This window comes from Staurois parvus, unplaced genomic scaffold, assembly GCF_062004578.1.
Source record: "Staurois parvus isolate SC_StPar_1 unplaced genomic scaffold, SC_StPar_1.0 ptg000149l, whole genome shotgun sequence".
In the NCBI taxonomy this organism is placed as follows: domain Eukaryota; kingdom Metazoa; phylum Chordata; class Amphibia; order Anura; family Ranidae; genus Staurois; species Staurois parvus.
Window position 1 is genome coordinate 3975892 of NW_028317945.1, and position 15927 is coordinate 3991818.

General features: G+C 39.6%; 1 protein-coding gene across 2 annotated transcripts in view; it reads right to left on the minus strand.

Moving 5' to 3' along the window:
- PLA2G6 (phospholipase A2 group VI) overlaps positions 1–15927 on the minus strand; it is a 95650-nt gene that overhangs the window by 34890 nt on the left and 44833 nt on the right. Inside the window, exons 7-10 of one of the 2 annotated variants that reach the window (XM_089674258.1) lie at positions 11343–11525; positions 4530–4638; positions 2721–2855; positions 137–227 (exon numbers count right to left, since the gene is read on the minus strand). In XM_089674258.1, coding sequence (XP_089530384.1) covers positions 137–227; positions 2721–2855; positions 4530–4638; positions 11343–11525 — 518 coding nt within the window. The remainder of the gene's footprint in view (positions 1–136; positions 228–2720; positions 2856–4529; positions 4639–11342; positions 11526–15927) is intronic. The other variant, XM_089674259.1, reaches the window with a different exon arrangement.

Sequence of the window (15927 nt, forward strand, 5' to 3'; positions counted from 1 at the left end):
GTTGTTCTTGACACATTTTCCAGTGCAAGCAAACAGTAAGCATCTGTTGGTAACATCTCTGTGTTCCCTTTTTTTTTTTCTTTTAACATAAGACCCTGGATTCTGCAGGATATTATAAAGTTGTTGGATGACTTACACTCTTAGACCATCTTCCATGAAATCCACAGTGTCACGTGATGCCAGTATGCTGCCTAGTGCAGTGGACACATAGATCATATCCTGGAATCCTGGGTAAGAATTACAAGTTAGTTTATTTCATGGTAAAGTTATAAGACAATAAAGAAAACACCATCTAAAACAAATACATTTACAAAGGTCAAGAGCTATTTTAGCAACAAACAGGAAGAAAGCAGAAGGGGCGCACACATTCATTCAAACTCAAACACTCCTTTCATAAAATTTTATTGAGAGCCAGTTAAGACTAGTCTAGATCAGTCTATTAAAATTGATGGTCAAGCCTCTCAAGGGGTGCTGGGTACTAAAGGATATGGATGGAGAATGTTCACATCAGTGACTGCAACTAAAAGCATGGAGAATTGTATGCTACTGGGGATCACTAGCTGGACAGCAATGTTAGCCACACAGATAAAAATACACATTTAATTGATAGAATGCCAAAATCAATTTGCTTTTTGACAGCAATGTGTGACACAATGCTTGGATTTCCTGCACAGCAGTAGAGTGAAGTGGGGGGAATTTTTGGTTTCTCATGCCGATACTTGAGTGTGGCCCTTTTGTACTTCATTGTCCTCTCATGGGACAAGGAGTCACAATGTTTAATTTGTTAGTTTTTAATCAATTTAGTCATAAATTATAAACGTATCTGAATAAAGGACTGCTTTTGATATTCATAGAACAAAGTCAAACCTCCTGCTACAAAAATATTAGCAAGAATCTTGTTGCTATCCAACAGCAGAAAGAATAGTTCTCTTTTCAAACTCTGTGATAAATTAGGTCCAGTATGTGTATCTATAAACAATCTTATACCTGTACTATTCAATGGAGCAGGCACATCTGAACAGTTCTTTAATTAAATATAATTAAATTAAAATAAAAATGAATAAAAGATGGTTTTTAAGCACCAAGAACTGGGCACCTGTGGGTTCTTAACAAGGGGCTTTCAAATCAAAAACAAGTGTTAAAAAAAAGAGATCCTGCAATACCAGTTCCAGATCTTTAGACTAGTTCTAACATTATTATTATTATTATTATACAGCACCAACAGTTTGCTCAGCGCTTTACAATATAATGGGAGATGATAAAGCAACAATACAGTTCAATACAAGAGGGTTAGGAGGGCCCTGCTCCTTGGAGCTTACATTTAACACCTCCCTCATCCAAGCCCCAACACTTCCTCCAGCCCATAGTATTAACCCTTAAATCTAACCCTTAATTAAAAAAAACAAAAAACCTTTTTCACCTGAAACCTAACATTTAGCACAGTGGGCACACATGAAATTGGTGTCACAGAGCACTATGGATTTTCTGAAAAGACAGTACAGCATAATCTATTTTGTTTAAGACTCTCTAATTCTTATGGAATCCTCTGGATCAACTGTGGGTGTAGGATTATAACTTTTTTTAATGGTTGAACTGGATGGACTTTTGCCTTTTTTCAGCCAAACTAACTATGTAATTAAATCTCTATACAGCAGTCTTCATGGGGCAGGAAGAAAGGGAGGATGAGTCACTATACTGTATGTATATGTATAAATGTGAGCCTGAGCTATTACAATCTGTAAACAATCTTTCTTTATCAAAGCAGCTAAAACTAGCCAGGTAAACATAAAAAAGGGCAGAGCTCTTTCTGCTGGAAATGTAAATATGACATATGTATATGTAACACTTTATATTTACTTGGCAAAAAAGTTACTTTTTAAACCTATATTTTGGTCCTCAACATAACAAAGAAATAAATTGCAAAACTATATTTCCTTTATGCATGCATAACACAACCAACAATGGCTGGTATATAGACACCTCAAAGAGGAACTCTGGCAAAAAAGTTTATTTTTTTTTTGTTTCAGCAGAAAATGGAAGGGCTATAAGATTTGTCAGGTTCTTAAAGCTGAGCTTCTGTTCCAAAGATTCACTTTAATTTTTTGTCCTGGTTACACTGTAATTAGACAAAAAACGTGAGGGCAATTCTAATAGTCTGAGAAGTCATCAGAACAGAAAAAGAGATGTAACCTGCCAATGGGGATACTTTTTCCAAAGGACAACTGTCATGTTCCCTTCCTGAGGGAAAAACTCTTCAATGGGAGTTTTAGCCCTTACACGCTCTATCCAAAATGTTGACAAAGACTTGGTTAAAATTCACCTTTAAGCAAAATAGTTAATCATTGCATCAAACCTCATATACATACACACTTCTTCGCACACAGATCACAGAAATAAGAAGGAATGTGAGCGCAAGAAAAGAAATGATTCCAATATTTCAGACTGAAGAAAATAGGGTGACACCTGGAGAAAAAAAAGGAGCTGTGGAAATTTACACAGAAAACGGAAGGCTTTGCACAAGGAAAAGTGAAAAAAATAAGAATCTAGCTGGGACTTCATTCACTCTTTTGGAGCTCAGGGCATTATAAAAAAAAAGCCTATAACCATCAATCAAATTTTATCATTCAACTTTTACCATATTTCTTATTATTGTCCATAAAGAGCTCCAAAAATGAGATGAAGTAGAGAATATCTTGTTTGCAGGAGGAAGGGCAGATTACCTATGCCGCTACTTGCGTCCATGGGTTGCGCTGCTATGGAGCAGGAGGCACCTGAAGGAAGCTGGGTATCAGGGGGAAAACAGCGCTGTGCTCCTACGTTATAAAGCATGTCAAGCAGCACCTTGCGATTAGATCCTTTAAAGGGGGAGGGGAAAAAACAGGCATCATTTGCTGGAGGATGAATTAGCAAAATAGAAGCAGTTTAATTCAGCTGTAGCGCTAACACTGAACTGAACAATGTAAAACTGAATCCCGTGTACTGGCATACCTTGTGCAAACAAGACACAATGGGGTTGATTTACTTAAACTGGAGAGTGCAAAATGTGGTGCAGCTCTACATAGAAACCAATCAGCTTCCAGTCTTTTTGTGAAAGCTTAATTGAAGAAGCTGAAGTTAGAAGCCGATTGGCTACCATGCACAGCTACACCAGATTTTGCACTCTCCAATTTTAGTAAATCAACCCCTATGGGCCTTTTATTTAAAAGAAAAAACAAAAAAACCCCAACATTGCCACTAGTTTTTAAATGGAACTATAAATGCTGAGAGTTTTGCCACATCTATAAAGCTGCTCTTGGCAACTACTCCACTCATACTGTATGCATTTCAAATAAGGCACATTATTTTGTAGATCAATTATAACATTTCAAGTAGTGGGAAGCCACCAATCATTATATATATATATATATATATATATATATATATATATATATATATATATATATATATATATATATATTTATTTGGTTCAGATGGTGTCAAGCGTGTGTGCTGGCAACCAGGTGAGTATAAATACAAGTTTGTCTTGCCTACAGTCAAGCATGGTGGTGGGAGTGTCATGGTTTGGAGCTGCATTAGAGCTGCTGGCACTGGGGAGCTACAGTTCATTGAGGGAACCATGAATGCCAACATGTACTGTGACATACTGAAGCAGAGCATGATCCCCTCCCTTCAGAGACTGGGCCGCAGGGCAGTATTCCAACATGGTAACGACCCCAAACACACCTCCAAGACGACCACTGCCTTGCTAAAGAAGCTGAGGGTAAAGGTGATGGACTGGCGAAGCATGTCTCCAGACATAAACCCTACTGAGCATCTGTGGGGCATCATCAAATGGAAGGTGGAGGAGCACAAGGTCTCTAACATCCACCAGCTCCGTGATGTCGTCATGAAGGAGTGGAAGAGGACTCCAGTGACAACCTGTGTAGCTCTGGGGAACTCCATACCCAAGAGGCTTAAGGGAGTGCTAGAAAATAATGGTAGCCACACAAAATATTGACATTTTCACTTTGGGGTGTACTCACTTTTGTTGCCAGAGGTTTAGACATTAATGGCTGTGTGTTGAGTTATTTAGACTGGACAGCAAATTTACACTGTTATACAAGCTGTACACTCAGTACTTTACATTGTAGCAAAGTGTCATTTCTTCAGTGTTGTCACATGAAAAGACAAAATACAATATTTACAAAAACGTGAGGGGTGTACTCACTTCTGTGAGATACTGTGTATATATATTTATTTATTTATTTTACTTTGCCCCTTTCATCTGTGTTTTACTATTTTTCACAATTCACTTTTGCATTATTACTTTCCTTGTCATACTTAAAGAAACATTATTATATAATACCATATACAGGTATAGGATTATGATATTCTATTTGCAATGACCTGTGTGTATGTTAAGCAAAGGCTGACAAATATATAACAAAATATAAAGAAAGGTGTATGTTAAACATGCTCCAGGAGCATTCTTCCTTCCACTCATTTCCTTCCAGAGGGAAACTACCACTTCAGAATGTGAGGTTTAACACCTTTGCTGGACCGGGCTGCCAGGAGTCCTGGTGTCTCCCCAAAGTCGTTTGGCTGCTCCACATTGGCCCCGAAAACTATGAGAGCTTTAATCAGCTCCAGGTGATCCTTCTGCAGGAAGAATATAGATGCACATAAAAACATTGATCCATGACCTATACAATGCTACTCAGTCACAATAAAAATATGATTTACAACATACAATATTATTAAATGTTAAAGGAAATCCGAGCTGAAAGAAATACAATCTTCCATAGTTGACTTCTTTCAGGAAATGGAAATTGCCTGGAATGTTTCTGCCTTTAATTATCTGCAACAAGCAAGTAGCCAATGAAATTAGATGAAAAGTTAAAACTGCTGATCTGAATACTTGGATATTAGTGGCACAGACAAGTGTAGGGAATAGTAAAACTCACAAATCACGAGTCCTATTGGGGAATTTATTCTTAACTTCTTGCAAAGAAAAAAAAACAAAGATAAACCAGCGCAAGAGATCTACGTGCAGTAAGTACAATAGGTGTTTTTACTCCTTTTTGCAATTATTCTTAACTTCTGGTCTGGCAACACAGCACGAAGTAAGAGAAGGTCTCTCCAAAGACAGGGAAATCCTCTTTTACACGGTTGTCAAAGAAACAAGTGTTCTCATTTGAAGATTTTACCTCTATTTCTGACTGAAAAAATAGGATCATGCTCCATTTCCTGGAGCACAGGACCAGAGCAAACAAAAGCCAATAATTCCTTGTTAAAAAACAGTTAAGAAAGGTCAACAGATTCAGAGAGAGCAGCCTTTAGCACCTCACACTGGAAAATGGCATCAAGAAAGTCCTGAACATTCACCTGGTAAAACTCAACAAAAGTGTGAACAGAAGACCAGGTGGCAGCATTGCAATTCTGAGAAACAGATGCCTGATGCTAAAAAGCCGCACAAAAAACATTAGAGTGAGCCTTAACAGAAAAGAAAAGAAACCCTATCCTTTAGACCAGGGGTGCTTAACATGTGGCCCTTGTAGCCCTCAACCTCAAACCAGGTAAGTGCATGTCCAGGGTCAGCAACCTCTTGATCATGATCTGGGCTAGCTGACCCACCATTCCAGAGAATCATTGTGCATCAAGCCGGGGCTGGTAGCGGAGGAAGCTGGCCGCTGCGGAGAGGGCAGGAGCCGCCTAAGTCGTCGCTTCCTCTGTAGCACCAGCTTCTGTTCCAAGCAGTGTGATACCAACTGATCTTTGCCTGGGACCTTTTCCAGCAGCTTGGAAAGTGATGCCAGCAGAAGCTGGAGGAAGGAAAAAACGTTAGTATTATTAGCAACACATACAGTGTGCTTTTGCAATGGGCACATTAGCACTTACAAAAGGGTTAACAACTATTAGCCTGCTTTCACACTAATCTGTAGGTGCAGTGCAGTGCACCTGCGGGTTAGCTGCACTAAGCCTCTATTATATCCAGCGGGTTTGATGCGCTTTCTGAAAGCACACAAAAACTCTTGTAATTTGTAAATGTGTTTTTACCACCAAGGACATGGTAGACAGGAGGAGGGAGGACTGATCATATTAGGTAACACACTGTGTATCCTCTAAAAACGGAACAGAACTAAGACTGGGGCAAGCACCTTTGGGGGGAACCCGGGGGCATAATCAGACCAAACAAAAGATGAAAAACTGGCAATCCTACTCAAGCACAAAAAAACAGAGATAAGGGGGACAGATGAGAATGTACAAGTTAGTATACTGGATTTCAAATGAAGCCAGAAAATCCCCCAGAATGTGGGAATGACTGACCTGGCTAATCTATGCAAAACATTTGAATCCACAGGAACAGATTAAGGGGTTTTAGATATGGAATGAGCTGAACTCTTATTCTGTAGGTTCAAATAGAACCCTTGAAGTGGCAATGCTCCTGTGTCAGACCCATCAGGGCAGGGGCTTTTGGGGGGGGCTGCAGGTTAGCCTATTGCATACGGACCATGGCCCTAGCATCTGAGGGGGCTCTATTCTTTGGTGTGTGCCTGGGGGGGTACCTTTGGAGTAGCTTACTTCAGATTCAAGTCCATCTCTCCCCAAAACACACAAATTCTAAGAACTGGAGGATCAAGATACAGATTTGGGGTCTCTGTCTCCTTCCTAGACCCAGAGACTCTAAGAAGATGTTGATATAATCAGCAAAACAACCTCATGCTCAGGACTCTTGCTATAATCCGTTTATTAAGGTGTTATGTGTTTACTACCTTCTCCCATTGTGTTCCTCCTAGGAGTGCATTCCCATTGTTAATGAAGCTAAAGTATAAGATCACAGTTTTAGACAAAAATAATAAATGCATATTTTGTTGTCTACAACCTGTAAAGCATTGCACCGGCGATCACTAGATTGCTGATACCATGTAGGTCTCCAGCAGGCCTGTCAGAATATCTGCTTGTCGTACAGGATGTACGAGCAAGCAGATATTCTGACAGGAAGCTTAAATGAACTACCACGGCGCTTCACAGCACCACGGTAGTTCATTAAAAACTCCAAGCCGACAGCCACTAAGGCTGTTGGGACTTGCAGTTCATTTATTCATGGAAGTCCATGAATGAATAATGCAACTGTGTAGGTGGAGCCCCGCATGGCCACGCTGTTTTAAAATCTGACAGATAGTACAGGGAAATTTCTCCAGAAAGGGGGGGCAGTGGGAGGTGGCTGCGGCTATGGGAACATGTTACATGTTCCACCCTAAAAACTGGTGGAACATGTAACATGTTCCCAAAGGTGAACTTATCCTTTAATTGCTTCACCTATTGTTTGTCTGTTGGCAAGTCCTCTTGGAGGCTCCTGCATGATGAGATTACTTTAATGTCAGCTTTACCTCATTATCTAATTACTGTGGAATATTAATACCAAAGTGTAATATTTGTTTTAATGTTCATGAGGGGATGGGCCCTATTTCTGTGTTTCCTTTCAGAAAATATATGTTTTGAGGTTTATGCAATCTTCAGGCCTGAAATTTTTTTAAAACGTGTGCAAAAAAACAAAAAAAAAATCGCAAAAAAAATCTGGCAGCGAAAGGGTTAAACGGCAAGTGCTCTAAAAATGCATGGGAGTTCAGCAGACCAGCATTTAATCTAAAGAATCCTTTGCACATGGTTGGAAAAAAGGCACATACTGAAGAACGAGCGGAGCATTCATGCAGTACCATGTTGCCACAGGTAAAAGCTCTAATTGTCGATGTATGGAAGGATCCATAAAGATGGAACCAGGATATTGGGCCAAGTACTGAGTCGAGAATGGTCTGGCAAACTGCTATAAAAGCAACCACAGGCTGCATGGTAGGGTCTGTAAAAACAGAAAAAAAACCTTAAAGAGGGTCTGTAACCTTTTATCCACTGGGACCTAGAACACAGGATTATCCTCTACAGAGACAGTAAAAATCTTGTTAGGGCAAGAGATGGCAGGGTCCACTACAGGGACTTCCAATATGTATGAAGCTCTCCTTGACAGGATATTGCTGAGCAAAATGCTCTGAGGGAGAAAATAACTTCTCAGGGTGAGGCCAAACATGATACAGGACAGACTCTAAGAGTGAAAGGCCAACTATAAAGAATTCATAGGACTATAGGTAAACTATAAATGCCCTTGGATCAGCCTATATATGTCTTTAAGCACAGATTTCCTTTAATATCTACTAACAGTGTTACAATAAAGGCCAAATCTATTGAAAACTGATAATATTAACTTGTGATTGCATCGATCTGAAATACAGGAAAACATCACCTCCCATAACACATACAACACCATCCTCCCTATATTACAGTTCATAAATAATGGGCAGCCCAGTGGCTAAATGGTTAGCACTTCCGCCTGACGGTAATAGGTTCATTGGTTTGAATCCCAACCACGGCACCACCTGCCTGGAGTTTGCATATTCTCCCTTTGTCTGTGTGGGTTTCCTCCCACACTTTGGCTCCTGTCTAAAGTGGCCCTAGTATGTATATGTATGACTGTAAGTTTAGGGACATTAGATTGTATGCCCCTTGAGGGTTAGGGACTGATGTGAATGTGCTATATATATATATATATATATATATATATGTAAAGCACTGCCTAAATTGATGGTGCTATACAAGAACCTATAATAATAATAATAATAATAATAATAAAAAAGAAAAAAGATCCCCAGAAGACCAGCAGTGCCACCAAGTGGTCTTAACTGGTAGGACAATATTAGAAATCGATAATTCTCTACAGCAAAAACGTTCTATTTCAGTTTTAGATTGATTAGGGACAGATTATAACACAGATTCCTTTTTTTGTTTCTTTTTGAGATTTCCATGTACTTTTTGTTCTGCAGACAAAACAGGAAATAAGAGGAAAAATACACAGTGAGAGAAATCCTTTCTTCGACAGCTGTTGCCAGAACAGATGTTCTCAGAACAAACAGAGGTGAATCTCTCCGATGGGATAATTTTAATGTAGTTGGTGGTGGCAAGTGCATGGTCTGCTTGAGGACGTTTTGTGTTAAAAAACTGAAACTGAAACAGATGGGCATTATGGAATAATTTACTTTATTTTTGTTTTATGAGCGTAATGGGTTTATGATATAAATTAAATAATAAATCCTCTTAGTGTCAGTGAATCTTCCCAAGTTTTTCTTCAGTGTAATAATACCAAAATATGGTCCATTTCCACCGTATACCTCCAAAAAATAAAATAAAAACTAGATAGTGTATTATCCTCAATTATCCAATGGTCAAAACCATATATACATAAATAACCAATATGTGAGAATTTGTGAAAACACGTGAAATAGTGAAGCACTATGTGAACATTTCTATATGAACACTTCTCCGTGAACATTCCGTAAACACTTCTATGTGGCTAGAGTGAATACTCTTACTCTAAATAAGTAATGACATTAAGAACGCATGTATTCCCATAACATGATCTCTCGAGCAGCTTCTGAGAATAATGTTATTCTGATTTAAGTATATTTATTAAAGCCTGGATCAATTTTTACTTGAAATACTACACTATATGGTCCTTTCTTTCTCTATGAGTGATTGCCCATGGATGGCCCTGGGACGTGTTATATCATGCTTGGAAATATGGGATAACCCAGAATTTTGTATAGCGTTTGTGGGATAATCTTGGAAGATTTTTGGCTCATTGGATCATTCTCTTAAAAGGCCTTTGATTACTTATTTAGGGTAAGAGTATTCGCTCTAGCCACATAGAAGTGTTCATGGAGTGTTCACGAAGAAGTGTTCATATAGAAATGTTCACATAGTGCTTCACTATTTCACGTGTTTTCACAATTTCTCACATACTGGTTATTTATGTATATATGGTTTTGACCATTGGATAATTGAAGATAATACACTATCTAGTTTTTATTTTATTTTTTGGAGGTATACGGTGGAAATGGACCATATTTTGGGATTATTACACTGAAAAACTTCACTGACACGAAGATTCACTGACACGAAGAGGATTTATTATTTAATTTTGGGCTTTCAAGGGTGAAAGTGTTACTTTTAAGTGTCAAAATATAGGGTATTAATTTTTTTGTGATTGATTTTAGTATCTGTTCATTTGGACACCGATTTTGAATTTATTGTGTACGGTTTATGATATAGTTGCTCTTATACATATATACATACACACACATATATATATATATATATACACACACACACATATATACACACACAGACACACATATTTATACGCATACATTTATTTATTTATTTCAGGTACATATATAGCGCCGTCAGTTTACGCAGCGCTTTACATACATATATATTGTACATTCACATCAGTCCCTAACCCTCAAGGAGCATACAATCTAAAGTCCCTAACTCACATTCATACATATATTAGGGCCAATTTAGACAGGATCCAATTCCCCTACCAGCATGTCTTTGGATAGTGGGAGGAAACCGGAGTACCCGGAGGAAACCCACGCAGTCACAGGGAGAACATGCAAAATCCAGGCAGGTGGTGCTGTGGTCGGAATTCGAACCAACGACCCTAGTACTGCCAGGCGGAAGTGCTAACCATTTAGCCACTGTGCTGCCCACATACATACATACATACATACACACAGTTTATTATTTATTACAGAGAGCATAATTTACTGCTCCATTAAAGTATAAACCAGCAACTTCAGCCATGCCTGTCTTTTTAATTACTGGCCTGCACTGTATAGTGAAAATGGATATATGCCTGTGTTCAGGTCCTAAATGGATTAATGGCTTTCAGGCATACAACACACAAGATACTAAAGAGGTGTAACCATATGCTAACCTTTACATATCCATAGAAACTCTGTGTGTGTTTCAAAACTAATTATTCCTAATATCACACATAATTTGTATAGCGCAAACAGCTTTAGCAATGCTTTACTATAAAAATAGAGAAAGAACAGTTGCAATATAATTCAAGGCAAGAGAGTTAGGAGGACCTTGCTCTTGACAAGTTAGGTTAAGAAAGGATTGGATTACAGCTGAGATTGCTTTGGCACCTTTGCTATACTTTATTTTTTTTCTATTTTAAAGAACTCGATCTTAAAACTAAAGATGCAGCAGTGGGTAGCAGCCAATAAACCAAAAAATACAATAGAATTCAAAGACAAGTGAACATTGCTACTGCAAGTGGTAATATACCTAATTAACTACTGACAAAAGAACAAGAATATAAACAATTAGCAAATGTATGTATGCCAGTGTAAAAAGTATATTAAGAAAAAAAAGTAAGTGCTGTAAATGAGTCTGAATCCAATTTCAATACTGAATAAGAATCATACTACTATCCTAAAGCAATAGAACTGAGAATGCTTTACCTTCATCGCAAGGTGCAGAGGGGTATTTCCATGCTCTCCCTTGGAGTTGGGATCGGCTCCATGAGTTAAGAGAACCATAGCACAATCAAATCGGTCTCTCTTCACCATTATGTGTAGAGGGGTTTCTGATGTCCTGCTGAGTGCATTCACATTGCTACCATGATTTAGCAACAATAGAGACATCTGTGCAAGAGATAATGTTAGATAAAGTTATAATGGCAAATCTATAGCTTCCTAAAGAAAACTAGTTACTCTGTACAGAGAATTCTGCTGGCTCTAGAACACAATTGTGTTAAATGAAGATTTGAGACCCACAGCAGTCATATTACCCTTCATTTTTTTAAAATGCTGTAAGGGGAAAAAAAGAAACCCAAAAAATGAACAGTTGCTATTCTCAGTACCACTTGTTTTCCCATGCTGACTGAACCAGATTCCCATTAATTCGGTGTACTTTTATCACAGGAACCAGCTACTGTATTTGCCACAAAACTGTTCCTTATGTGCACAAGAATGCTCGTTCTATACAAATCTATATAAGACAATATTTACTGGAATCGGTATAGGACTAAAAAATGCGTGCCCATTCATGAACAGGGTAAATTAGGCTGGATAGTGTGGGGGCCCGTTAGTGATTCACACCACAACAATATGTACTGTATTGCAGCTCAGTCAGGAAATTTGTTTACCTAGATACATAATGTTTTGTGAAGTGTGGCATCTCGTTTGTAGCTAATACACACAGTTCTGTGTTGAAAGAGCAAAAGATTCTCATCAGGAGGCAGACTATGCCTTGATTGTGGGGAGAGACAGAAGGGAAGCTGGTTGGGAGGCAGAGTGAGAGAAAGGTGGGATCAGAAACCTACCGCGAGGGAAGAAGTAAAATGGAAGCTGATTGGGACTATGGGAGGAAGAATGAAGAGGCACAATTGCAGCTGATTGCGGTGGGGGAGTGTGTGTGTGTGTGTGTGTGTGTGTGTGTGTGTGGGGGGGGGGGTAGAGGTAGCAGAGTAAAAAAAAAATATTATTTAGGGGGATTGTAGATAAGAAAACAAATGTAGCTAACTGTGGGACCTTGGAAAAGTAGATACAGTGGGAACTGATCATGGACTAAGGAGAAGGGGAACAAGGACAGGTGATAGAGATGATTATTGCTCAAGAAGGAAAGGCAGGCAAGCATGTACAAATGGGAAATAAGCTCACGGTAAACCAAGGATAAAGGAGACAGAGAGGGATCTGATCAGGGACAGGAATGAGAGAAGAGTGGCAGCTGATCAGGGATCCAAGCAGAGAGTACATAAAACATGCATTGGGGAGGATGGAAAGAATAGCAGAGGGTGATCATCATCAGGGTGAAAAAGTGGTAACTGATCGTGGTCAGGGCAGTCGGGATTGGGAGCCTGTGCCAAAGCAGAGAGGAGAGGGAGGTCATCATGCTTGCTAGGAGAGAAGATGGTAAAAACAACTGATTCTGGTGGGGAAAAGGTAAGCAGACTGGGAGCAAATTTCTGTAGACAGGTAAATGCAACATAAGTATCCAATGCTGCATACTATGTTGATGGATTTCATTTCGGGGGACATGCCCCCTTCTTCAGAGCTCATAAGGTGAAGCATTACAAGTTGTGACATCTTTGGATGTGTTAAAGTCTAAGCGCTGGGGTATCTGAACTTTTCTACGGACATTTATAAAATTTGTCTGACAACTCCACTATCTCAGGACAGCAGTCCCCCGAAAATGGTCAACTCACACACTTAGTTAACTCATCATTGCAGCAGCATTGGCAGCAGCTGTTAATACCAGGTTCCAGCCATGGGGTTTCAGTGTTCCTGGTTAAAACACTGACACTTATGTCCTTCCGTTAAGGCAGTCCACAGCTGCCTAATACCTACTCATTGTTTTAAAAAGTACAGTGATGCCTCGGTTCACAAACTTAATTAGTTCCATAACTCTGGTCACGAACCAAGGCAAATTTTTCCATAGGGTTCAATGTAAATCAGGTTAATCCGTTCTGACTCCTACAAACATGGTCGTGAACCAAATTCGGTCGCCAACCTGCACATTCTGGTCACCTTCATTTCCGCTCTGCACATTCTTGTTACCTTCATTACCGCTCTGCACTTTCTTTTTACCACCATGCTTGCTCTGCACGTCCTTGTCACCTGTCACCTTCATTACCGCTCTGCACATTCTTGTCACCTTCCTTACTGCTCTGCACCTTATTATCACCTTCCTTACCGCTCTGCACCTTCTTATCCCCTTCCTTACCTCTCTGCGCATTCTTTTTACCACCATGCTTGCTCTGCACCTTATTGTCACCTTCCTTACCGCTCTGCACCTTCTTATCCCCTTCATTAGTGCTCTGCGCATTCTTTTTACCACCATGCTTGCTCTGAACATTCTTGTCACCTTCATTACCCCTCTTTGCGCTCTTGTCACCTTCATTACCGCTCTGCACATTCTTTTTACCACCATGCTTGCTCTGAACATTCTTGTCACCTTCATTACCGCTCTGCGCATTCTTGTCACCTTAATTACCGCTCTGCACATTCTTTTTACCACCATGCTTGCTCTGCACCTTCTTGTCACTTTCATTACCGCTCTGCATGTTCTTTTCACCTTCCTTACTGCTCTGCACGTTCTTTTCACCTTCCTTACCGCTCCGCACTGTCTCCTGACCACCATGCTTGCTCTGAATTTTCTTTGGAGCCATACTAGATGTCCGGTACAGTACAGTGAGGAACAGAAGTATTTGAACACCCTGCTATTTTGCAAGTTCCCCCACTTAAAAATCATGGAGGGGTCTGAAATTCACATTGTAGGTGCATTCCCACTCAGAGAAGAAATTTAAAAGAAAAAATCAGAAAATCACATTGTATGATTTTTAAAGAATTTGTCTTGCACTGCTGAACATAAGTATTTGAACACCTGAGAAAATCAGTGTTAGTATTTGGTGCAGAAGCCTTTGCAATTACAGAGGTCAAACGTTTCCTGTAGTTCTTGGCCAGGTTTGCACACACTGCAACAGAGATTTTGGCCCACTCCTCCACGCAGATCTCCTCTAGATCTGTCAGGTTTCGGGGCTGTCGCTGAGCAACACGGAGTTTCAGCTTCTTCCAAAGATGTTCTATTGGATTTAGGTCTGGAGACTGGCTAGGCCACTCCAGAACCTTGATATGCTTCTTACGGAGCCACTCCTTGGTTATCCTGGCTGTGTAACATAAACCTTTTCTATAGCCTTCCCTAAAACTCAAATCATACCCCTCATTCCCAATATATCAAAATGTCCATAATAAAGTCCAAAATTCAAAATCGTCTACACTATCCAATCTTCCAACTGTGAACATTTTTTTTAATTATATCTGATTCTTCACTCCAATCCAAGATACCTCAAAAGAAATAAACTAAATATAGTGCATTATCTTTTACAATTAATATTATGTGGTATCGTGCAAAAACGCTGGGGATGTAAACCATAGTATAAACAATATTAAAAATCAACACGTGAAGTGAAATCCACACAACTCCACTAGTGATCTTGTGAAATAATCACTCCAATAAGTGAAATACAACAAATTCACAATACGTGATCAGTGAAAAAGTGTATCAAACCAGATAAGTGCCACCACTCTGCGTTAGGATAACATACTATTACCCTCTTTCAGCTTGCACAGGCGTTTCATAAATCCCCATATACCAGATGACTTTCCTCTTAGGGGAATATGCAGATGGCTTTCCTCTTATGGGAATATGCAGTGGGATCCCCCGTTCATCATACAGCAATGGGCAGTGGGATCCCCGTTCCTCACAAGGCAGAGAAGAGCAAACTCAGTGGAGTATATGTATAAAAATCACAAATTTATTATCTGCTTACAATTTCAGTAAAAACCGTCCATCCTATGCTGAGTCCATCCTATGCTAGGACCATCTCCAAAATGGGCGCGCTGCTCCTTCCGGTTTTGCGTCTGACGTCACGACTCACGTGTTTCGTCACTTCCGACTTTTTCTCAAGGGAAACGCGTTAGGGTCGTGACGTCAGACGCAAAACCGGAAGGAGCAGCGCACCCATTTTGGAGATGGTCCCAGCATAGGATGGACTCAGCATAGGATGGATGGTTTTTACTGAAATTGTAAGCAGATAAATTTGTGATTTTTATACATATACTCCACTGAGTTTGCTCTTCTCTGCCTTGTGAGGAATGGGGATCCCACTGCCTATTGCTGTATGATGAACGGGGGATCCCACTGCATATTCCCATAAGAGGAAAGCCATCTGCATATTCCCCTAAGAGGAAAGTCATCTGGTATATGGGGATTTATGAAACGCCTGTGCAAGCTGAAAGAGGGTAATAGTATGTTATCCTAACGCAGAGTGGTGGCACTTATCTGGTTTGATACACTTTTTCACTGATCACATATTGTAAATTTATTGTATTTCACTTATTGGAGTGATTATTTCACAAGATCACTAGTGGAGTTGTGTGGATTTCACTTCACGTGTTGATTTTTAATATTGTTTATATTATGGTTTACATCACCAGCGTTTTTGCATGATACCACATAATATTAATTGTGAAAGATAATGCACTA